The following is a 26,456-nucleotide window of genomic DNA, read 5'->3' on the forward strand; positions in this document are numbered from 1 at the left end:
AAGCCATGGAATTAATTGTCTATCAACCAACTCAATCTTATTTAGTCGCAATCTTCTATGCTCTGCATCACATCTAGTGGAGCCATAGCATTCCCTTCCGAAGGCTTTCTGGCTGCTCTCTTCTTTTGGGCTTTTGTCAAACCTATCATAAGATAGCTTTCAAAAAGAAAATTTCCCAAAATACTAGGAATTTTGAAAAACAGTTTCCTGTAATCTGTCCCATGGATAGTGATTTTTGCCCTGCCTGTGCTTACTGTTTGCAAAGATCTTTCTTTTTCCACCTACAAATGACGCGAAGGAACCTAACAAATCATATAAAAAGAGGCAGAGTTTGTATTTCTTACCATGCTCTGCCTGCAGCATCCCTTGCCACCTGTTCTAACACTGTATATAAGACTGCATTCGACCTGTTTAAGCTCTTTCCTATTCAGTTCTAGAGTAAGCTGGCTGCTGTACTCTCGAACATATGCTTGGGCTCAGCAAAAATCGGTCCACATTTTAGAAAATAGTTACACGTCAAAAAAGTTCCTCCCGATTGATATTTGTAGTTTTTGACAATGATGGTTAAATATGATGGAGAATAAAATCTTAAAAGATTTCAATGAGAATTAGAGTGGACTGTTAATATATTTAATGACTTAAATGTGTCTCAGATAATGTGACAGGCCCGCTGGAGAACTCTTTACTATGATCCTTAAAAATATATATTTCAGAGATAATTGTATTTAAAAATATGTGCTGCTGTAAAAAGAGGATTAAAGTGGGCTCTTATTACACATAATGCCTTTAATGTCTCGCAGATACAGTCTAACAAGCCTGCTTGAAGGCTCTTTAACTTGATATGATTAATCGTCACACACCCCCTGATGATTAACAGCCACTGTATTTTTTACGTGTGCATAAATAGACTTCTGCCACATCATTAGTGTGCATGTAATGTCTATATGTAAAGTTTAATGATTAAAGGATTTCCATTTAAACATTCAGTTCCTCTTTTTTTCTGCTGTACATTTATAATGAGCAATTCCACCGTCAAGGTAGAATGTAGTTTACCTTCTTTTTTGCCTTTCCTTGTTGCCAAAAAACTAATACTAAGTTTGAACACAATCCTTTCCATAACTTTTATACAAGAGAAAATCAACAGACTATTAGAATCCTCCACATCCAAACATACCAAGGATGGTGGCAGCTGAAAGACATATTTCATGCACTTTCAGTTGGTGGTGGCTTGAAAAAATTCCTAAAATACAGTGATAAGCCTGCAAGTACATCAATCATAGTGTGTCATTGACAACTTCTCTTGCCAATTACACAGGCAACAGAATGGTTCAATGCCACCCCTGCAAAAGGATATGGCTCCAAAGAACTGTACCCTGCAGCTTGCAAGGATTATTGGCGTATGAATTTCCAGCTATTTTCATCATCTTTCATGCACTTTCAGTTGTGGCAATCCTGTTTTTTGCATCCATTCATAATTATTAAATAAACTAGGAAGTAACTGTGGAGTCAGGCTTCAAAAAACAGGCTACTGCTGTATACATTTGTTCCTCTTCAAATGGTTTTGAAACATAGCCGTCCATCCCGCATCTTAAGCACTCTTCATGAGTTGCCTGGATTACATCAGCTGTCATTGCCAGTATGGGAACATGCCATTTATCAATATTCCAATATTCTTCTCCAGAGGTCCCTCCAGATTCAATCTGTTCATTGACTAGGCATTCCAGATTTCGCACTTGTCGTGTAGCCTCAAACCTAAAAGTGAAACAAAAAGGAAAGTCAAATTTCATAACAAACTCTCATTAGCAATCCTGACAAAAAAAAAACACCATAGTACCAAAAAAACAAGGTAAAGATCAATACCCATCCATTTCTGGCATTTGAACATCCATGAAACATGCATCAAACTTATGGGGGGGCTTAAGCATTGCTATTGCAACCTTCCCACTGTCAGCACTCTCCACATTAGCCCCATACTTTTTCAGGGCACCAGCTGCAACTCTTCTATTCACTCTATTGTCATCTACTACCAATATGTTCTTCCCCAGCAGAAGACTTTGCAAAGATCGAGTTCCATCTCCCTTCCCCTGCCTATTATTTGCTATACCCAAAGCTTGCTGCAGACATGCGGCCACCATGCTTGCTCTAAGAGGCTTCATGATTACCGTTTCCATAAAACCAGCAATCTTAGCACTCTCAGAATCTGTACCATTAATACAAGTTGCAAGAAGAATAATTTTTGGTAAAACAGGAGACCTTTGAGCATTAAATCCCAGTCTTGAATCCTTCAAAAAATTTGGGAAGGTAAGCCCTGTTCCTGGGCCCCAGGCATCTTTGTCAACAATTATCATATCTGTACTTAGTGTGGCACTGAAATGCACAGTGCGCCAAAAAAAAGGATTTGTAAGTACATTAATCTCTTAAAATTAGAATGTTTGTGCACAAATTTAAATTATTTTCTATTTAGTACTAATGAAGGATTCATGACAAAATATAACACCCACCTTATGTACAGAAACTCTTTATGATATCTGGTATACCCAATCAAACTCAAAAAAGTAGCTTATATTTTTTTTAAATATAAGAAAGCACAATTATTATTCTTCATCTATTGCTTTGACAAAGTACAATAGTAGACTTCAGAATGGAGCTCAAGACTATATACCTGAATTTGACATCACCATTTTGTCTTGCTGGTAGTATTGCTAATGCTGATTTTGTATCATTAACTATTTCAACTTGCACACCAAGCCTCTGTAAATGATATTTTGTAACCTCAGCTCGTACAGGTCTTCCATCCACCACCACGGCTCTCATACCCTTGAAAGTAGTAGGTAGAGGTTCAGGGTGATATCGCTTTATGTCTTGGGAAATTGCATCGGCTCTTTTAAGTAGAGCAGTGAAAGTGAATGTGCTTCCAACACCTGGCTTACTAACAAAGCTCATCTCACCATTCATGAGCTCCACCAAACATCTGCTGATACTTAAACCTATCCCTGTTCCTCCATATGTGCGTGATGTAGAACTATCTGCTTGCATAAATGGTGTAAAGACACGCCCCTGAGCATGTAACGGAATTCCAACCCCTGTGTCCTCCACACTTACAATTAAATTTACAGTATCTGATGCTTCAGCACAGGTTGACTTGACTGATACAGCAGGCTGCTGATATGTGCCATCTGATAGGAGTAGCCTAAATGTCTCCCAGCTATTCCTCCTATCCGCTGCCTCAAACCCACTCAAACTGTCACATGATGTAGTTGAACAATGTTTATCATCTTCAGTTAAATTCTTTGAGCATGCCTTAGCATTGGCTTCCATTAGAGCCTTGACTTTTTCCGCTAGGTGCACAGAGACATAAATGTGACCCCTATCTGTGAACTGTAAATTTAAAAACAGTAAATTAGGTTAGCTTAACAAGCCCTAGAGTTGAAGATCCAAGGCTCAAAATTTATTAACCTTTCTTTCAACTGGCATAAACTTCAACTTGCTGCCATGTAAAACTTGCATTACTGGTCTATGAAAAAGCCAAAGATGGAAGGATTGGAGACCAACTTTAACAGAATTTCCAACAAGGTTTGTAATGATTTGTCGAAAGCGCCCAGGATCACCAATCAGAAAATCAGGCACCTGGTGTGAGACAAATACTGCAAGCTTCTCTCCACCAAAGGTAGACAGACATGTCAATGGATTCATTTTTCAACTGGTTAGATAAATATGAAATGATGCAATAATTAAGCTATAATTTCTTAATTTGACAATGAATGCAAGGAAGCAGGAAATGCTACAAAAAGAAAATGGCAACATTAAAAGCAAGTAAAAGTTTGAAAAGCTGCAACCATATATTTTTTGAGGCTGTAATATACCTCAATTCCCTTGTCTCTAGACTTCCCTGAAAATAAAGACAGGACATCATCCAAAATGGATCTCAAATCAAAGGGAACTGCCTCAAGCTCTAGTCTGCCTGACTCAATCTTGGCCTGATCAAGGACTTCATTAATCAATGTTATTAGAGCCTTTCCACTTGCTTGAGCAGTTCGAGCATAGTCTTGTTGAGTTGCATCAAGGTCTGTATCCATAAGCATCTGCAGCATTCCTGAAATGTGATCCCGGGAACATGTTATACATAATATCAAGAAAAGGATTTGATGGTGGCAATCAGTCTAATTTCCAGATAGAAATGAAACTTAATATACTCTTTGAGACATACCTAGAACACCATTCATGGGAGTCCTTATTTCGTGGGAAACAGTAGCGAGAAACTGCAAACCCAATGCGAACAAGTAAGAAGAAAGTAAGAGCATACTCAAGGTAAAATCCAATCATCTGCATATAATTTGACACAACAGAGAAAATTATTCAAAAGGGCAAAGAATATGAAATTCAATCTTTATAAGTTTTCAAAATCTTCAAATGACAATGTCAAAACTGTCCGTCCAATTTTACTCTTGTCTAATTAACATAATGCACGAAAGATACTAATCTTACGCATAATTTATAAATAAACAACCTGAGACTTAGCAATATCTGCGGCTTCAGCTTGCTTTTTCAACTCCTCCATTTTACGGAAGTCCTCCTCAACTTTAGCAATGCGGTTCTTTGCTGCATGGATTATATGACCAACCAATGCAGCAATCACGAAGATTCCAACTGAGGTGGTTATTGCTGACCATGGGGTAGCAGGGTTTTCATTAAATCTGCAATCAAGATACTTCCAGCCCTTATAAATAGTTGAACATATAAGCAAATAGCATTTGTGGATAAAATCCTACTGGCCAATCAAGACCATAATACAAAGACAGAATTCTGAAAATTTTATTTAGCAGATAAATTCCGTTTGTCAAAAAACCACATACCTACAATGCATCACATGCCTCCGGAATGGGTCTCCAAAATCAAGACTACTGACATGAGGCGTGCTATTGTCTGCAACTTGGGGACCATACATTATCAATGGATTTGAACTGTTGGTAATATCATATACATTAACCACAATCGCCTGATTACCGGCAAGTTGGCGTAGTAAGTTCTCAACTAATGACTCTACATCGAATGCTCCTCCCAGGTACCTGGTTGAGATTCGTGGCCCCAACATTTCATGTTTAGTAAAAGAACATGGGCTCACAACTTTAGCTCAAAATTTGAGCCTTGATATCCAAAACAAAATGATAGAAATCTCCGATAGCACCCTAAAACACTACATTAGTCCTTAAGATTACACATCCAATTTGCACACAAGCACGTGTCACAGGCCCGTATAGCAATATTAACTGGGCAACATATGATAAAAATATTCTAGTTACACTGATAAGTGTTCCCTTAGTGAGAAGCACTAGATGAAATACATACATCAATAGTAGAGATTAAAAGGACTACCATCAATATCTTGTCCATACAATTTGGAATAGATACATGATTCCACACAAAACCTTGTCATGTTGCAATAAATCCATATTTTGTGTACATGGAAAAGATCTTGACCTTTAATTTTGTTGCATTTTCTTAAATAGTTTTATTTAAGTAGCCATAAACGATGGGGAACCAATAAGATCTTGAGCTTACATTATTTCTCTATTCAATTTATGTTTTTTTTAAATGGAGACATAGATATTAAGTAGTCTTCACATTAACTAAAAACATTTCATTTAGGTAATTTGTTGCATTTTGTCATCATTAAGCAAACATGCATGAATTAAGTGTAATTGCTACATCAGAGTTAGTAGATGACATCAAAACATATTACTCTTTGTACTCAATGGAATGGTATGATAATTTTTAAACTTATTCATGATTACAATATTTAAAAGAAATGCATAATAAATGAGATAAAACTATTTAACGAATATGTTTTTTAACTTAATTTTCATTATTCTTGTATTTAAGATTTTGTTTCATAGATATGTTATTGGGTCAATTCATGATCATTTGATCCTATATGTGTGCCATAAGTGTGTTTGGATCAAAAGATATTAAATAATCAATGTTCTAGATCCATGTTGCCTTGAAAAAATGTGTTACAAGAGTTACATACATTTATTATGATATTTCCTTCTATTTTTCATGGTAGGCATGTGCAAAAGTATACAATAGAGGCATCCTCCAAATATCATCCGTCATTAGTGAAAGAGTGTCATAAAATTGCCTTGACAAATAATATAATATCTCCTCCTATTTTATCATGTTAGGCACGTGTAAGAGTGTATATTAGAAGCATCCTGCAACTACAATTCCTTAATAGGTCTAAGAAAGTGATTAAATTCTTTTAACCATATTGCCTATTCATTCAATAATTATACAATGAGAAAATCACAAGTAGCTAACATATGATTTTCTTACTAAATCAAAAAATTTGAAGAGAAAGAGAGGAGAGATATGATATAACCATATAGCCTATTCATTCAATATACAATAGAGAAACTACAAGGAGATAGCATATGGCTTTTCTTATGCAAATTATAATTTATTTCATTTTTTAAGGATTGTGTGTGCTCAAAATGGTTCTTAAACATATTTTCATTTTCTTGAGAAAATCTTGGTAGAAGCCATTAATGGAGTGTTATGTTTTTTGAGGAAACTTTGTATGATTTTATTTTTGTAAAAAATAAATTATGTTTTTCTGTTTATTTTTAATAACAACTAACATCTTTGATTTGATTCAATTCTGAAAATTTATATTTCACTTTATCAAATTCTGTAAATTTTGGTGAGAGCTTTTACCATCTTTGGTTCCAATAGAGATCTCATCTTCTGAGTGGACACACACCTTCACTTCCAACTACCTTAGTCCCATGGATGCCTAAGGCAAACTACTTCTCGAACTACACCACAAGGTATACACATCATTTCTATATTTTGTTCTACATATTTTTATTGTTTAATTGATCATATGGTTGCAAAACATCATCTCTACATTTTGTTCGACATATTTCTATTGTTTAATTTTGTTCTACATATTTCTATCGTTTAATTTTGTTCTACATATTTCTATTGTTTAATTGATCATATGGTTGCAAACCTTCCTTTGCAACTTCTCAATCTACACTAGAGATGGGAATGCTATCATAAAGATAAGTTGGATGGGTCCAAAAACCCTCTTAACTATAATCAAATCTTTGATTTTTCCAACAAAAGAGTGCCTCCTTGGGTTTTTTCCTTTCTTTACCATCTTTGCGAGAATGAGTTTTTCTTAATCTTCTAGTAAAAAGATTTTGTAAAAAGATTTTGTGGAAGAGAAATGCAAGTGCGGTGGCATGTGGACAATGCTCAATAGAGATGTTCTTAGTCTATAAACTAAGCCCAATGTCAATCAAGCTTTCAAGATGAATTTGATTATCGTGCTTGAACAAATCTCCCCCGTTTTTAATTATTTTGTATTTGTGACTAACCTAAAATTTGCTCGATTGTGAAAATATTCACCAATAATTTGGTTGCTGTTTGTTAATTTAATTCTCAACTTCAATATTCTTTGACATTGTACCACTTTTATTATCACTTTAATATTTTATTTTACACGTAAGTTAAGGCATAAGGGAGCCATAGCCCATAAAATTAATCAGAAATGAAAATGAATAAAGTGAATGACCTTTAAACAAGGGTGCCAAATAATCACTACTTAACAATCTATAACCTAAACTCGAAAGTTCCATCTTAACATGGAGGCACAAGATCGTGATGCTAGAATTCACCCAATCATTGGTAGGTGCAATCAAGCATTTTAGGATTTTTCTCCTTTTTGGAAGATCTCAGTGACATTGGATGCATGGGTTTGACCAAAGAAGACCTCTTCCTTTTAACTTTCGTTCGAATTTCCCAGTTAACAAATTTCCATTGTCTTTGAAAACACCACTCGCAAGGGAAGTCATACTTCCCAAGGGAGCTGCAAAATTATCAGATCTTTGAGTCTACTTCCTTTTGAGAAATTGATGAGTCCTCAAAAACAACCTTGTTGACAGGAGTCACAAGTGGAGCCCCCAAAATTGTATCTAGGGGATCAAGAGGCAACTAAGTGTTCTAATTTGTATCGATTGGCAAAGATACTGAGGATTTATCTAGCTCCTTATGAGCCTCTAAAGGAATAACGTAATGTTGTGGCTCAACCCCAATCCACCAAGTGGTAGTACTACGTGGTGCTCAGTTTACTCTATTCTGAGCTTTTGTTTTTTAGCATCGACTGGTAGCACTATTTGTTGAAAACAAAACCTACACCGAAAGGCAATTCTTTCATAGTACATCTGTCACCAACTTTCAAAGAGATTTCAGCAAGAAGACCTCTGGAAAGGTCCAATTCCACACACAAACATGCACTGGTGGAGCTTGTGTAATTGATAATTTCCTCTAAAGCACAATAATACTTACCCATATTGTTTCCAATAGCTTGCAAACCCTCTAGTTCCCAGAATTGCAAGGGGAGGTAGGGTAGACGAACCCAAAGTATGTAGAGGCAAAAGTCTCTGTTCAAGGATCAAAGAATGGAAACCAAGATTCCATGCACAAGAAATTTCCCTGAGAAACCCAAGGCCCATTTTTTAGCACCTTCTCTTTGTCTTCAATTGAGTCAACATTGAGAATAAAGAAGCCCCTTGCACAAGAGTAACTACAAACCTCCTCCACCCCATCTTTCCAAACTGTAGAAATCTAGTTATAAAGGTCGTAGAGCTTTGGCCAAGTATTCACAAATCTACAGATAAGTGCATGGTTTTGCAAAAGTTCCTCCCTGACATGGATATAGTCGTCAATGCAAATCTTTGGGATGATTGCCAATGGGTGGGAACAAAGGAACCACAGGCCAAACCACCTCCAATCATTTCACCGCAGATAAACTTGCCCTTGTTAGGAACAATGTCATCCTAGGCCGATGAGGCGGTAAGGGGTAATGTGCCCTGAGGAATAATCCTTGCCATGACAGGGTAGGGGATCGAAGCCTTGTGCCACTGAAGAGAGGGGAGATGTCGTCTGCCACAAAAGAGTGTGGGAAAGATGCCCAAGAGACCAATCTGCAGAGAGGGGTCTAGAGAAAGAATTTCCCAAAGTAGAAGGCTAGTACCCCCGAGCCTTATCCTAAATACCCATCCTAAGCGTCGCCCAAAAATCAACCTTGTCATTCACCTTCGTGTGTAGTGCAAAGGAGACAAGACATCGCAGATTTGGGTTTGAAGGCCGTGCAAAAGTCAAGTTTGAAGTAGAGCAAGTGATGAAATATCAGATTAAACTAAATGGCTAATAACAATTTTAATTTTTAATATTATTTAATAATATTGAAGGAGATCATTTTAATCACCTCAAGATTAAAAGATTATTTTTTGGGGATATTTCTTTTATTTAGTCGTTTCATATTATTGTGCCATCATTTCACAAACATAGTAGACTGTACAGAGATTTTGTGCACAAGGTGATCAATTTATTTAAATTGTACTTAAACATCAGACACTTCAATGGTCAAATAATCAATAGCCTGCCAAAAAGTGGTAAATAATGAAGCTAATTTCTTTCCTAAATGAAGCTAATCTCTTTCCCAAATATTGAATGAACCAATGTTCACTAAAGGAGCTCAAATTTCTGAACTATGTAAAGGTGTAGATTCATGCCCAAGAGAGTGGAGTGTATGCACACCAGCAAATACAAGAGCTATTTCACTGATTTCTATCCTATATACAATGCATCATTAAAGTTTTGTACAATGTTGTTTAGTACCCTGATAATATGTAGAATCCTCTCGGATGCTAGATTGGAGTTTGATATCTAAAAAGTTACATGTATCTCTCATGTAATAGAATAGAGTGTAAACAAAGTAACCTTCACCCGATTATGACAGTGGCATTCTAGAGCAAAAATGACCTAAGCAAATTCCTCAACCAAGTTTCCTACTCTTCTCTTTTAAATGATATAAACACATTATTTCTATTATAAAATGGTCACCATTTACAAAATATATGCATGATACATAGCCTCTCAAGTCTACAAATTACAGCACAAAACAAAAAATAATATCAGAACGATGAAATTCAGATGGATCACATGACATTCTCATTTTAGTCAGTATTCAACCCTTCATGAGAATCAACATTCAACACTTGCAACAGAAGGCCAAATCCTTATACTAAAATTGTAAATCAAAGAGGCCTAGCAAAACGAACAAGAGCTTACTATTAACTGTTTTTGAGAGAGAATACTAATAAACAAGATCTTAGTAAAAACTAATAATAAATTGTAATTAGAACCACCATCATAATATAGAAAGCAAACATCATCTTACAATTAACGGAATGCTTGAAATATGAAATTTAAAATAAGTCTACATACTTTGGTTGATTAAATTGAACCTAGCACGTGTAATTCAAAACTTTAATGGCAAGGAGGACCATCAATTCTTCACTGCGCTCCTTGTGGATTATATCATCAATTAGTTTGATTGCGGGTACCTTAATGATCCAAAGGTAGCTATAAATATAAGTCATAGCAAAGAATTACTAACAGAATGTAATTCCTCCCTATGAAAAACAACCGATACTAGTGTTTGACGTCTCCAATGATAAGTCAGTAAGATCCCATTACAGAAAACATCATAGCTCTTATACGAGAAAGATATTCTAATGAAAAACATATCAGCTGAGTATCAAAAACTATAATGAGCTTTAGCAGCAGTGTTGTTATCAATGATCTTTGAGGGAAGCACCGAGAATAAAGGGTGTTTGACTAAATCAAAGAGGGTCTAGGGATTTTTTAAGCCTTCCATAATAATTCTGACATCTTTTACAAACAAAAACTATGAACATTAATCTATTGTACTTATCATATGCTTATAAAAGAGTGAAAAATGTCTTCAACTGCCCTCAAATCTCAATCTGTGCATCCAACCGAAGGCTATTATGTAAAAGGAGGATTTAACAAAATAATAAATATGGTCATGCATGTCTTTGTCTGCCCTGAGTATTGACGTCTTCATTTTTGTTATTAGTCTTCTTTTTAATCAATATGGGAAACATTTTTGTAAGTCTTCTTGATTAAAACGAAGAATATTTTCGAGAAGAAGTATCAGAGTGAATCATTATGAATTCAGATAGATCACATAGCATTCTCCTTATAATCAATATTAAACCATAAGAAAGTCAACATTCAACACTTGCAACAGAAGGCCAAACCCTTAAGTTTAAAAGTGTAAATCAAAGCGACCTAAAAGCTAAGAAACAATAACTCACTAATTACTATATTTTTCAAGAGATTACTAATAAACAAGAGCTTAGTTATAAACTAACATACCCCAATCATTTTTTCAAGAAAATGCTAATAACTATTTTACTTGCTAAGAATAGTCTATTCCCTATCATCTAAAACATCTATGAGGGCATTATTTGTATCCATATATTCATGTAAATATATGGTATCACAATAAGCAGTTTTATTTTTAGGCGAAGATCCCACTAAACAACCAACACAGAACATTCTATACACATGCATCTCGTCTGAACCTTTTTCTGATATAGGTAGTTTAAAGAAAATGTAAAATGCAGAGAAAAGACTTATGGAATATAATGTAGAAAAAGCATAATATGCATTTTTTATTCAAATGAGACAATGTGCTAAGCTGTGTGGCAGAACATTCTGTTAAGCTGTGCAGGTCTGACGTTCTTTGTAGTCAAAATGTAAATAGCTAATTGAATCCTTGTTTCATTTATTACTTTTGCCCTCCTAATTTTTTTATTTGTGTGATCCATGAATTTGAATTCTTGAAATTCTAGTGGTTGAGAGGGGATGGCGTGGATTGACCAGAAGCAAATTTTGGAATACAGTGTATTAATTGTGATTTGATTTTCAAATAACGAGCCTTACATTTGCTTAAAATTTTGGAATACAGTGTATTAATTGTGATTTGATTTTCAAATAATGAGCCTTACATTTGCTTATTTGTTTTACAAGTACTTGAATATCTTGTGGTTGATGTCTCCAAACTGGACATTTAGTACATAGTATATGGAAGAGATGGAATGACTTGTTAGAAATAAAAACATTTAGTTATGACAAATTGGGAACATGTCAATGTTCATTACAAAACAGTTTATTTGCTTAAGGACTAGAAGTTGAACACTTATATTTTTATGTAAATCAGCACTTGTGTGTATTGATGTTGACAGCCATGTTTACGTGTGTGGAGAACTTAATTGGAAGATTATACAAACTTAATATTTTATTATAATTTAAAATTTCACTGAATATTTTATTATAATTTAAAATTTCACTGTAATCAAAAAAATCATCAGTGTGCCCATTGAACCAATGGGTCCAATTGATAGTTTATTGCTTTATAGATTAAATAAGCTTCTTTGATTTTCTTTGAAACTAAAGAAATCTTGTTTAAAGATTTTTCTTCTGTTTATGAAAACCTATTGCATATCCACAACTGTACGTAAAAGCAAAGATATCCTGCACTTGAATGTTCCCATAGAGAATTGACCTCAACAATCGTACAAGGTAATACCAGTCCTTCAAGACTCGTTTCATTTTGGCACTGATCTTGCACATATTCAGTAAGCAATTCAAATTGATAATAAATTCCAACTTGGGAACTACAAGATCTTGGCAATAAGAGGAAAGGATCCCTAATATCCCCCTACACCTGCATAATACCATACAAGTATATCACTAGTCCATGCACCTCCCTTCAATTAAACTATGAGTAACCATATGTTAAATTTTATAGATAAATAAGAAATCTTTCCCCCTGACTGTTACTTTTTTCCCATAAATTCCACAAGCAATTCCCAACAAATTTTAACACAAATAAACCATGAATAGGTTTCTGCAATTTTCATTTATTTTATGTTCCCTGGCACTATCTTCAGATTTCAGGTCGCCTATGAATAAGTGATATTTACTGTTTCCAGTTCTCTGCATCATCTGTTCACTATATTTAAAAGTAATTACGGTTCTGTGTACCACTGATTCCTCAAACATTACCAAGACAACACTAGATCCAAAGTTCCTCAAGACACATCCCTTTTCAAAAATTTCATCTGTGCAGCAGCATACCTTTTCTTTAGTTCCCTCCAGGAATACAAGTTCTGTAATATTATAGTAATCTCATAAAATAGACAAAAACCATATAGATTCTCCACCAATCAAACATGCACAATCAAAGATTTTTATTCCTGAGGAAACATTCATCACTTAGATTTCAAAATAGGGTACCCGTACATCCAATCATTGTTCAAATCCATTTGGGGTCCTTAATGATAATTCTCTCGACCCCAATCAACCAAGAAGCACATCTTTTATTCATGATTAAATAGTATTCCTGTATTTTACAAGGCCTAGTAGATACTACTTTCAAACTGTATATGCATCATAATGCTCTAGTTGTTGAATTCATATAGAACAATTAGGCATCGTCATCAACAACTTTAACTCTTCAACAGAAATTGTACATGAAAAGGCAGATTTCTCATTACTACATGTCACCTAACTTGTGAAAACTATTCTTTTTGGCCTCACTGTTGCAAATCAGGCCATACATTTTATGGTAGAATCATAAGTATAGAAAGTTTATGTAGTAACCAAGAATAACTAACGAGAGATATTATAGATTGATTGACTTCATTTTCTGAAAACCTTTTAGCTAATACCAAATACTCTCATTGGCACTCATCAATGGCTCTTTTACAGATACATGTTTTAAGAAGAAACAGAAAAGCATTAGTAAAAATTAAAATAGTAGAAAAAAACAGCCAATCATGAACATGTCAAATTATTACATCTATAATCATTCATGAGATACAAGTGTTCGATACAAGGATTAAATGCCCCATGCCCTTTCAAGGCCTTATGGATTATTAGGAATTTTTGGATTCCACACTCTGTTAACTTAGGTCAACAAACAGGTAAATCTTCTTGGCTTAAGAACAGCAGCCTGGGGTATAGTCCAATGCATAGTAGCATTATAGTCCTAGAATTAGCCCCAAGTAATCATGAACCAACACATTTGACATGACATTTCCTGAGTTTTTAAAAAACAGATTATCTATATATATATATATATATATATATATATATATATATATACTTGGACACAAAAATACAGAGCAAATTGAGATTAAACAGTATAAATAAATTTCTATGTTCCACCGAGTTTCCTGATGCAGGGACGGGGGCCTAAGTTTGGGGACGGCAGGGGGACAATGACGAGGGGGCGGCGCACATATATATACTTATAGTACTTGAAAAAATAGTTATAAATTGATGTATAAGGAATAAATATAAGAATTGTAAATGAAACTTTGGTATACCACGTAAAGTTTTAAGTTTTAAACTAATAAACAGTAAAAACACAACAATGACTGCATTGAAATTTGAACATTAACAATGGTGGGCAGAGCTTTCAAACTTTGGGAGCAAACCAAGAATAAGTATAAGAATCAGAAATGAAACTTTGGCATACTAATAAACATTGAAAACATGGCAATGATTGCACTAGCAATAACAATGGTGGGTGGAGATTTGGTGTCAAGGGGCAGTGCCCCTTGTGGGGATTTCGGGCAAAGCCCTCAACAGCGTCAAGGGCGTGCCCCTTGCAGGGGTCTGGGGGCAAAGGCCCCAGCGGGGTCAAGGGGCAGCACCCCTTGCAAGGGTTTGGGAGCAGAGCCCTCAATGGGGTCAAGGGGCAGCGCCCCTCGCAGGGGGCAGCACCCCACAAATAAGGCCTCCAAAACCTTTAAAACTTTCGTTATGAATGTCTTTTTCAGAAAATTTATCGCCTTTTTTTTCAGTTGAAGTTTATAACATGGGGCCACAAGAAATTGAATGAAGTGACTTCAAACTTCTGTGTGTCCCCTCCAAGGTCGAGGGCCGTCTGGACATCTTGGGAACATCCCAGCATGAATTGTCTCAGAGGAAACGTCCCGGAAATGGCGAAGGGTGCATGGTGGTGGTGGAGGGACGGTGGGGAGACGTTCCCCTGGCATTTCTATGTCTCGGGGACATCCCCATCTCGGAAACGTGTGGTTTTTCTGGGGTGACACATCCCTTTTGAAACAAGGATATTAAATTTAGGTGACAAAATGAAGGTGCGCACACATTCTGGTATTAGGGCTCACCACTCAGGGGCTCAGACTGTGTCAACAAATGAGAACACAGATAAAGGAAAGAACGAAGCTTGCTCCAGCAAAGGGAAGACAGTGGAGGACCGATGAGAGGTTTTTTATCTGAAACTATACCCTCTGCTAACCCTACTGCTGCTGGTGTGTTTTGAGATGATATGGCCTCAGGTGATGCTGTGGCATCTCCCAAGGCAGCTCTTCTACAAGGGATCAGATCTGCTATTATGGCTAAATAGAATAACGTTGTTGATCCCAGGATTAACATGGAGTCTGGACCAGACTGTTGACCGCATGGTTTATCCAGTATGTAAGAATTCTGGAAATTCCTTCCATTATTGTTGTGATTTATTGTCTCTCAGTGCTCTTAAAAGGAATGTTCCTGCTTGTGTTCCTGCTTCAGATAGTCTTAATGTTCCTGCTTCTGTTTTAGTTACAGCCTCAATGGGTAAGCTTAAGAGATCTAAATGCTCTGTTGAAGCTCCTGCGAACCCTTTTGATAGTCCTGAGCTCTTTTGGGGGAATATTCTCCTTAATATGGCTGCCTCCCCATTGGATGACACACTCACTAAATATGGTGTGACAGAGATTTCTTCTGAACTTTAAGGAATTTCCTTAGTTGGAAGTTCACGGGTAGAAGTCTGAAAGCTGACAAGCTTTCAGGATACATGGATTCTATCTGGCCAGAGATTGAGACACCCTCCATCTCCCTTCTCTCTAAGGAGCTCTCTCTTCTGGTTTTTCATTCTGTTTTGAATTGTGCTTTTATTTGGAGTCATGGTCCATGATTTAATGGCAGATCAGGTCTATTTTTAAGCTCCTCGTAACTCTTTCTGATCCAGACCAGAATCTGTTCTCAAAGGTTCCCTTATGGATTTGCTTCCACAAAATTCCCATTGTATGTAGATTTACAAAGACAGTTCAATTGCTGCCTAAAAAGGTTGGCATTTTTATCAAATTGCACAGATCTGGAGTTCAGTTGATTTGCCAGAGCCTGTGTGTATGTGGATCTCTCAAGTGCAGTTCCCCACTGTCTGAACTTTCAATCCTCCCTTGGCTGTTGGTTACAATATGTGGATTTTGAAGGATTTCCCTTGAAATCCTTTAAGCTGCAATTGGAATTTTCATAACAGACTTGGCTGCTCTCCTCCTCAGTGAACTCCTCCGTGAAATAAGGTTTTATTGCAGAAATAGATTCCTAAACCAGTGATGCCCAATGAGGATTTTATTTAGACAAATCATGGATGTTTTCTATCTAGCTGATATGAGGCTTCGTATGGTTTCCATCTAAGGAGCCAGAGGTTTGATTGGTAAAGGAAACTCCTGCTGTTTGGATGGAAATCTCTATCTGGATTCTTTGACGGATCAACTCTAGGCATCAAATATGAATTGAGGTTTTGGCTCAGTTGGAAAAAATATTGTTTTCTTCAAGATTTCTCATTGAATTAGATTGTGATGGATTGCTTTGGGGGCATCACTTCAACAGGGAAATTGTGACAAGCTAGCTCTTTTATAACAATTAAGGGTCACAAGATCAACACTGAAAAAAAACAGTTGGAGACTCCAGAGAGGATTGATGATGAAGAAGCATCCAATGGTTCACCCACCAATCCTTAGAAACTCCTGCTGTTTTTGATGAAAATTTCTATGTGGATTCTTTGGCAGATCAAATCTGAGGTTTTGGCTCAGTTGAAAAAAATATTGTTTTCTTCAGGATTTCTCATTGAATTAGATTGTGATGGATTGCTTAGGGGGCATCACTTCAACAGGGAAATTGTGACAAGCTAGCTCTTTTATAACAATTAAGGGTCACAAGATCAACACTGAAAAACATCAGTTGCAGACTCAAGAGAGGATTGATGACGAAGAAGCATCCAGTGGTTCACCCACCAATCCTTAGAAACCAAAAAATTAAATAATAAACAATAAAAATAATAAATGAACAAATAAAGACCCTCAATCAGTCTATGGAGGTCACCTAGTTGAGCCACAATTTCAGGAGGGGCATTGATGTCATGTTTGGGATCCTGAATCTCATTAACACCCCTCAACCGTATTCTGGTGGGATACAGCACAGAGCAGTAAAGGGGGAGGAAAAGGATACATGGATGTAGGAGTGGCAGGGGAGCATGTAGCAGCAGGGGGAGAAGTACAATTTTCAGGAGATGAACACAGAACAGAAGGGGGACATTGGAAAAGGGTTTTATTTGGTCAGCCTTAAACCACACACCTAAGCAACATATTAAGCCTAGAGAATATTAGTCAACTCTGAGTATTTAACACTCTTAAGTCTAGAAGTGTATTCTTAGCGTGACCACACACCTTGAGCAATATATTAAGCCTAGAAAATGTCAGTCAACTCTGAGCGTTTAACACTTTCAAGCCTAGAAGTGTAAGCTTAGTGTGTGTGATTTAAGCCGTTCCGATGGAGGCCCCTAGTGAACAATGGAAAGCCTCCTTTCCCAGGGAGTAGGAGGGCAGCTGCTGCCTCTTGATTCTTTTTTCTTGGATTTTGTCCAAAGCGCAAGCTGCTGCCTCTTGATTCTTTTTTCTTGGATCTTGTCCAAGGTTTGCACAATGGCCTTTTCTTCTGGATGTTTTGATATAGTTATCTTGCATGCATGTGGGTTGTGTTTCTCTGTTGTTGGTTTTTAGTCTATTAGCTGGTCTCTTCTGATGTCTCTGATCTAGAAGTTCTATTGGTTGAACCTGTAAACGTGTTTCTTCTGGTGTGGTTGAGAAGCCCAATAGATCTCTCCATATTTAATCTAAATGAAACATTATACTTCAAATAGATATCTTTTAAAAGGTAAATTTTAAACCTCAACAAACATTTTAATCTTTAATCTAATGAAAAAGACAGGTCTGCCGCTTGAATAGTAGGTCATGGTTCATAACTAAATGGCCTACAGCTTTAGGGCCAGCCATATGCTTTTTAGAACTGTCCAAAAACTAGCATGATGCACTAACACCCCACAACAATTTGGTATTCTCAAGTTCAAACAATTCACCACCTACTGCATGTTCAAGTCGATGATAACCATTCTACGAAAAAATCCGAACTCTTCAGCCTGTAGACTCTTCCAATTTCTCCTACTAAGATCACATTTTGAATCTATCTCACACAATCTATCCCTCTTAAACTATAGCTCTCTTGCAAACAATTTTCCAACATACTATAGTATCCTTGAGCATTTTAATCTTCATGTGAACACACTAGCACTTTTCAATACTCTCTTGAAGGCCTTGGCAATCTCTAAAACTTGTTTGGTCTCCCTTGGCTTCTCTAACAAGTTGAGGTGACTTTGTACTTGTTTGCTTTTGTAGATTAGTGCTCTTACCTTCTCATTTGCTTACCTCCATTGTTGCAAAATCCTTTGTTGTGTACTTGGCACTATTGAGTTTCCACTTCCTTTTTACTCATGCATTTACACACTACTTTGTGACACCTTGTAGATCTGGGAGTGGCATTCATAGTTTTTGTCATTTCTTTTAAATCCTGGACACAAATAGGATAAGAGCACACACATTTTCATATCTTACTGGCTGTCCATGGAGGTCAAAAGACCAAAACAGGACTTAACCATTCATGACAAGCTCATAAGCAGCCCCAACATTTCCTCCCTTCTTAGCTGCACATTTGAATTTGGAATTCTTCAACTGTGTGGAGGTTCTGTTCCTTCTCCTTGTCATTTCATTGTTTCATTTGTTTTAGTTAGTTTAACTTCATTTTTGTATCATCTGGTTTCCCCTAGTTTGCTACTTTCGTTGTCCTTTTTTCCTATTGTGCAAGTGGTTTCAAAATCTGTGAACACTTTAAATCTTACAACTGTTTTGGATAACTGCATATCAAATGGACTATGATGCACTGCACAGATGTCCATGCATCGCAATACCATCTCAGGTAATGAGCTCTATCTTCTGGTTCCAAGTTCTTCATTTTCTACTATTTCCATTTCTGCATCCATTATGTCATTTCAGTATTCCTATTTTTCATAATCTACAAATTCCTGTCACAAATCTTTCAATCTCTTTTCTTCTAGTTCAATTAATGTAATAGTAAATTTACAGTAATTTAAATTTTACATCATACATCATATGAAGTGGCAGAATTTTTTCATAGGTATACATCCATGAAGCATGCTCAGCATAGGAGTGGGAATTTTAATAGGGAAGCTATGCACTAAGCAAAAGAGTCATTTTTGTTGACTGGGATGCAAATAGAGGTGGTGGTATTTGATTGCATGAAAGAACCATATCAAGATGATGTAGACTTTAACAAAGCACAGGCAGCATGTAAGAATCCAATAAGCATAGAGGGCTCTATAGCTAGACTACTTTCTACGAGAATATTTTTTGTTTATAGGGCAGCAGTTGTGTGTGCCCCAAGGTTCTATGAACGGAAACTTATCAAAAAAATGCATTGTGGTAAATTGGCAAGACTCTTACATAGCTGAATCAAAGATATTATTGGTCCGAACTGGCAGCATTTGTAAAGAGGAACGTAGAGTGTTGTCATAAATACCCACCTGCAAAAGGAAGGAATCAAAAATAGTGGTTTGTATAAGCCATTGCCCATATCAATATGATGTAGACTTTAACAAAGCACAGGCAGCATGTAAAAATCCAATTAGCATAGAGGGCTCTATGGCTAGACTACATTCTACAAGAATACTTTTTGTTTAGAAGGCAGCAGTTGTGTGTGCCCAAGGTTTTATGAAAGGGAACTTTATCAAAAAAATGCATTATAGCAGATTGGCAAGGCATTTTGGGATTGACAAGACTCTTTCATAACTGAAACAAAGATATTATTGGCCCAAATTGGCCGCATTTGTAACAAGAAATGTAGAGTGATGTCTCATATATACCCACCTGCAAAAGGAAATTATCAAAAATAGTGGTTTCTATAAGCCACTGCCCATCCCAAAGAGGCCTTGGGAGCAAATTTGTATGTACTGTGTCTTAGACTTGCCTAGGATACAAATGAGAAATTATTCAATTTGTGCCATAATTGATAGAATTTCCAAAATAGCTCATGTTGTAGCATGTAAAAGGACTAACAATGTAACAAATGTAGCAAATTTGCTTTTTCAAAAAAGTGGTTCACTTGCATGGATTACCAAGAAGCATAGTGTCAAATAGAGAGACAAACTTCGTTAGTCATTTCTAGAGGACTTCACAGAAGAAATTGAACATAAAATTGCAATTCAACTCAGCTTATCATCCACACACAATCCAGTAGCCAAACAGAAACCTTGGGAATTTGTTCATGTTGTAGACAACAAGCCAAAAAGCTAAGATAAAGTATTGGCACAAGCTGAATTTGCAAACAACAATTCAGTTAACAAGAGCACTGGCAAGACACCCTTTCAATTTGTGTATGGTTATACTCTTAAGAGGTGTAACTAAGTTGCAGAACATGGCAGATATAAACATGTAATGCTGAAGCTGAAGATTTTGTAGACGTAGTGCTGAAGCAGAAATTTTGTAGAATATATAAAAGAAGAGCACAATCAAGTGCATGAACAGATCAAAGAAACTGCAAAATACAAGCAACATACTGATTGGAAAGAGGGGAAGCATAATTTCAGGTAGGTGACTTGGTTTTTGCCCATTTGCATAAGGAGAGAATTTCAAAGGGACCTATGATAAGCTCAAACGGATGAAAATAGTACCATGTAGGGTGTTGAAGCAATTGTCAATAAATCCTTATGAGATGTTGCCAGATGGAATAGACATTTCTCCCATCTTCAATATTGGAAATTTGTACACTCAACATGAGAGAACCAATGAGAATGATGCTAGTTTGAAGTTAATAATTCTGGATTGGAGTAAGCAAGTACCCAAAAAGGAAAGGCAAGAGACTAAAACCATCATCAATTCCAAAATTATCAAGCAAACATGAGGCAAAGAGTACAAAGAATAGTAGACAAAATGGAAGGACAAGTATGTTTAAGATGCTACTTATGCTAGCATGTCTGTGATTGTCCTCAAAGCCAGTCATTAGAAAAACTCACTCAAGTGTCATGAGCAGAACCTCATGTTTTCTTTATCTAACCAGGGCGTCTGATACAGGAGCATGTAGGCAAATTTGCAATCCGCATCAATAAAAACAAAAGCTTGTGGTTTTCAAAATTCAGCTGTCAATAATCCCTTAACTTGTGCCCTTAATTCACCTGTCTGCACTCCTTAATTTGTACCCTAAATTAAACTGTCTGCAGTTCCTTGATTTTTGCCCTGAACTCACCTGTCAGCTGTGCCTAAAGGCTAAATTTATGCTAGAACCACTGAAAATTTTATCCAATATCTAACTTTTGCAGTCCCTTAATTTATGCCAAAACTATTTCTTCCAAATTTATTAAAGAAAAATATTAAGTATGAGATCTAAATATTTTTTGGACCATGTAGTGTCCAGAGTTTAAGAAGGTTCTACGAGAAAAAGGCAAAAAATTTGATCTAGGTTTTTCATTTTATTGAAGGATCCATCTTCAAATTCAGAACAGTGATATATTTGTGGTCATATTCTAATAGTCCAAGTTGAGCTAATTGTTTGATGAAATACCTCGTAAAGAGTTCAGTGTTTTCTTGCTTACTCAATAAGTGGATCGTGTTCCAGCTAGAGTGATTTGCCATCTAAAGGTCTAAAAAATGTCATAATCATCATCATGATTGATTGTTTTCTATATAAAGAAAGGCCTAATTTGATTTCGGTGGAGAAAGAGAGAGAAGCAGAGGTAGACAGGGAGTGGACAGAAGACAAAAGAGAGAAAGTAAATCAATATTGAGATCTTTAAGATCTATTTTTTAATCAAAAGGCTCGCATGTCTATCATGTATCAAGTTCATGAAGCTATCCTCATTTGAATCGATAAAAGTTCAGTTCATTATATGAGTTATGTTACTTCCACTGTGGGTTGTATTTGTGTTTTACATTAAGCTGCAAGGTTTGTTAGTCCTTAATTGGACCCTCCAACCTTGATTGCCTTAGATTCTACCCAAAGAGCCATCCGAAGCCAGTCAGTTGTAAGTTGCAATCTCAAAAAGTTAAATGTATTTGCCATTTTAAGGTACATTAAATGAGACAGCATTATCGATCCCTTTCACTTGATGTATAGGAATTAAAAACAAATGATTTAACCAACACTTCTTCTGATCTTCCTTAAGCAACCCATGTTCAAAAGTATGCATAAGATGCTAAAGAACTAAAAGTGACTAACCCCGCCGTTGCCTGAATGCGTTCCTCTGGTGTAGCATCTGATGGGAGATCGGTATTATAAACAGCAAATGTCAAAACGACTCCAAGGTGATTGGATTCTAACAGTCTAAAAGGACTTGTAAGAACTCCCTTTCCAGTTGCTCTAGCTCGCAATATGTTTTCACGGTCTTCCTGTATGCACAAATATATATGGATACCTAAGTCTAACAGATATGTAATGAGAAACATTGAAAATCTTAGCAGTTTCTAAAGGATATTATACAAAGTTCAGAAAAAGATGGATTGGAGCAATATTTAGAAACAAAGCAAAATGTTAGATGCATGGTCAAACCTCTCCAGACATCATATCAAGAGATTCTATATAAAAAATTGTCTCCTGTGAGAAGATTGCAGGTGCATATTCATCCTGTATAGGTGATGGCTCCTTGGTTTTCATCATTTTGATTTTCCAACCTTGCTGCCTTTCAAATTGTTCCCTCTCTGAATGAAGAACTTTTTGAGCATAAGCAACACCGCTCAAGAGAGGCCTCTCAAAAGCAGTTCTTGCAGTGTATTCAGCAAATGTTTTCTGCATTGGCCAAAGCATGGCAATGAGAATGTAAACAAAATAATTAAATTAATTGTATTTTAGGCAAACCATAAAAACTGAAAGTCAGCATTGCCTTATCAGTCTGACATGTTACATGAGCATGGAAATCAAAAAAATGGGTATTTGTTATGGTGAAGACAAAATTATTAGAATAACATAGCGCATTTAAGTTAGTGATTTTTTTGTAAAAAATGACTGCTTTAAAGCTTGATGATTTTGCTTACGTATTATCCTAGCACAAGAAGTTATATCTCACACAGTTCCACAAGGACATGTAATTACAGATTCAAACTACTGAACTTAGGCATCACCCGATGCTCACGGTTGAGAACAAAATTGAACTATACTTCTGCGGTGAAATTAGTCAAATTAAACCAAACTCCAGGTGCAATACTTAGTCAAGAATTGCTCAAATTATCAAATAGTCATACACCACAGAGTTTGTCAAAAGTGACAATATTTGCAATTTCAAAATGATGTACATTATGACACATATATAAAATGATGAATTGCCCTCTCATTACAAAGCTTGGAAAAAGGGAAGCTGATTGGCAACCTGATCAATGGCTGACGGATTCTTCCTGTGATGGAATGTTGAAACTAGTATTGCCAAAGCGTGTACATGATTCATGCTTACATCAAACTGATCTTGCAGCATTCGTGCACGCTCATCACACATGCTTGCTAAAGTTTCCTTGCGACGTTCAACAATATCATTATTCATTGAATAGAAGGTGTGCATCGAGAGCATAGCTGCTCCAAGAACCCACAAAATAAATAGTTTTGTATGCCATGTTCTGCCAAGCTTTGGCCATTTGGATGGAATCTTCTTTTTTCCATTGCCGACGGTGGGTTGCCCCCACCATTTCACTGCTAATCTTCTCAAACCACTAGTATGGTGGATATTCTTGGTCACTGCACCCCCGTCGTGAAAGCCACTTCCCTGAGTAAGCACTTGGGCTTCAAGAGTACAAGTCATATTGTCAGGCAACCACAACCCGCATGCCCGGTATAAGTATGCAGATAGTTTGGTGATTATACCAAACCTTACAGTAGAACTCATTCACCAATTATTTTTGTCACAGAATGGAAAGTGCCGCTTGACTGCTCGTCTCAAATACATTAAATAAAACCTGAACTGCTATATGACAATCACTCTAACAATACATCCACCAAGTCTTTTGTCAGCAACAAAAACTAAAGTGGAAGTTGTCAGCTTCCCTCGTCATCTCAACTACATTAAAAAGCAATGCCAAATTGAAAATTTCCCTCGAGAATTGAAGATGCATCGCCTGCTGAAGAAGAATTGCATAGAAAATATCAGATACAAGAACATTATAAAATGAACCAACAATTGCTGAACTTTATATTTTGTTTTAGGAAAAGATAAAATCAATTTAACAATTGAGAGTGAGAAGGATAGAACAATAATGGCCTTCCCCTCCATAAGTATTGCTCGATTTATTGCAGGCTTTACCTCAAAAGTTAAAACGTTTTCTAGAATGCTTTTGAGTTTGGGATTTTTCTGGAACACCACACTTTTCTCGAGATTATTAAACCTACTTAGTGTTTCACTTGCTAAATGAAAACCAGTTACTTAAGGCGCTATCAATCTCGTACACAGTTACACCCATCGCCAACAAACTTGCTAATTAGCTTGCATATATCCGAACAGAGAATCAATTTGTGCATAGTCTTTAGTGATCTATTGGCACACAGGCATGTTAAACTTAATATTAAATAAAAAGCCCAAACAATTTAATCAGGCAGTAAAGCATGGAAGACATGATAAAGGCAGACCAAAGGCGAGAGCATATGGTTTGCAAAAGTCAAAGAGATAAACGGCTGTGGCTCGTCAGTTGGTACTGGTGGCCTAGATATTATTGGTCACGGGTTCTAGCCACACCGTGGCTCTCCAAAAATTCTAGCATCGCCAAAAGAGCTCTCGTTACAATACAGAAACCATAAAGCTTGTTACAATACAAAAACCCAATAACTTGTTGCAATCCAAAAAGGACAAATAAAGGAAAGTTATAGTCCACCTGCACTATAATGTAGAAAAATTCCAGGCTCAAACGGGGTTTGACTTGAGGTGAACTGGGTAGCCATTAGAAACGACTGATCCAAGGATTACAGCCACCCATCTCCGAAACGCTAAAAACCCAGTAAATTCACAGTAACGAGTTGAGTTCCACGCCTTTTAACAAAACCAGATGGAAACTATTCCTCTCGGTCTTGTGGAGCGAAAGGAAACTGCACGTTTCAGTGAGTGGGTTTTCTTATGCGTCCGAGATCGTATGAACAGAAAGAAGCCCAACTGGCCTGCTTCCAAGAATGAATATGTGAATCAGAAACAAAAAAAACAAACCCAAAAAAGTTTTTTGTTCTTGAAAAAATGCATCAACGATCACAACCCAGAAGCGTACCATACCATTTAGTGACAGAATTCGCCAAGGAAAGCTATTCAGCATAGCTGCTCCAGACTCCGCTGCAACAATGTCAACGGCAGTGCCCCCGTTGTAGAGTTAATGCACGCCAAATCCTTCTCTCTTCAAAGAGAAGACTATTGAGAAGAGGAATATTAATAATATTAACAATGGAGTGTATTAAAGCATCCAGCTGGATGCCCATTGACTCTTCTTGTGTTGGTTAGTAAAGCCATAAAAACCAACAACAACAATAGCACCTCCACCTGCTCCTCCCCCTCCCCCCTGGTGGTGCTTGTTACAGTTGCAGTAGTTAGAGCTGGGGGACCACCAACAAAAAGTACCAGCAGCAGTTTTCAGAGTTGCAAACAATAGCAATCTGCAGCAGAACCTGCATAACAGTGTATCCAGCATTCAATATGGTGGAGCGAAGAGATGGGTAAAGCCTGAAAGGCCAAAAAAGCAGCAGTCTCTCTCTATGTTGGTGTCAGGTGAGTGAGTGTGAATATGGGGAGTAGATGGAGAGGACAAAGACAAAAGCGCATTGGACAAAGCGCCGTTATCTCATCTTCTTACCACAAATTGCAATCATTATCATTAAATCATTAATATTACATTCCATTATACTGCTTAACTCCATATTGGTCAACAGCTGGTTACAATGTTTTGAGTTTCCCCGAGGGGAGACAGACCAACCATTTACATTTTTTAAAGCTTCTATCTCTCTTATTTTTAACTATAGATTAGGCCTTCTCTATTGACTAAAGAATGTATGTCGTCATTTTCGGGGTTTGCCCGAGATCACTCGTTTCAACGGAAATACTTAAAAACTGATTCTCTCTTGCACGCTAAAATTGTCTTAATTGTACTTGGTATTTGTTTAGAGGTGAAAAGTGCATTTCTGACAGTTTTCTTTTTGTTTTAGATGGTTTCCTTTTATTCTTCTTACAATAGCCTAGTAGTTTAGTATTTAAATAGCATGGGGGGAGTTGGTTTAGTTTTTTAAAATTTTATATTTAGTTTTTTTGGGGGGGGATTTCGGTCAAAATTAGGGGATGACAGAGAGTACAGAGTAGTAGATTTTGTGCATCTAATTTTAAACAAGAAAGATGTGAGGAAAAGATATAAGAATTTTAAATTGAGTTA

At 36.6% G+C, this 26,456-nt stretch overlaps 1 protein-coding gene across 4 annotated transcripts; it reads right to left on the reverse strand.

Annotated features, from left to right (window-relative positions):
- Positions 1-947: 947 nt before the first annotated feature.
- LOC131031746 (probable histidine kinase 4) lies at positions 948-25,876 on the reverse strand. 4 transcript variants are annotated; one of them, XM_057962799.2, is made up of 13 exons: positions 25,316-25,876; positions 24,927-25,206; positions 23,441-24,176; positions 22,627-22,863; positions 22,297-22,466; positions 4,854-5,066; positions 4,508-4,694; positions 4,208-4,259; positions 3,864-4,093; positions 3,553-3,651; positions 2,663-3,378; positions 1,861-2,367; positions 948-1,752 (listed from the first exon to the last, which is right to left on the reverse strand). In XM_057962799.2, exons 3-13 carry the CDS (start codon positions 23,945-23,947, stop codon positions 1,488-1,490), a joined length of 3,183 nt encoding a protein of 1,060 aa, XP_057818782.1. In that variant the 5' UTR covers positions 23,948-24,176; positions 24,927-25,206; positions 25,316-25,876; the 3' UTR covers positions 948-1,487. The 4 variants fall into 4 exon arrangements, with proteins under 4 accessions (XP_057818782.1, XP_057818781.1, XP_057818784.1 ...); XM_057962798.2 differs by having other exon boundaries at positions 23,441-24,179; XM_057962801.2 differs by lacking the exon at positions 24,927-25,206.
- Positions 25,877-26,456: the final 580 nt, after the last annotated feature.

Source organism: Cryptomeria japonica, chromosome 6 (genome assembly GCF_030272615.1).
Source record: "Cryptomeria japonica chromosome 6, Sugi_1.0, whole genome shotgun sequence".
NCBI lineage: Eukaryota > Viridiplantae > Streptophyta > Pinopsida > Cupressales > Cupressaceae > Cryptomeria > Cryptomeria japonica.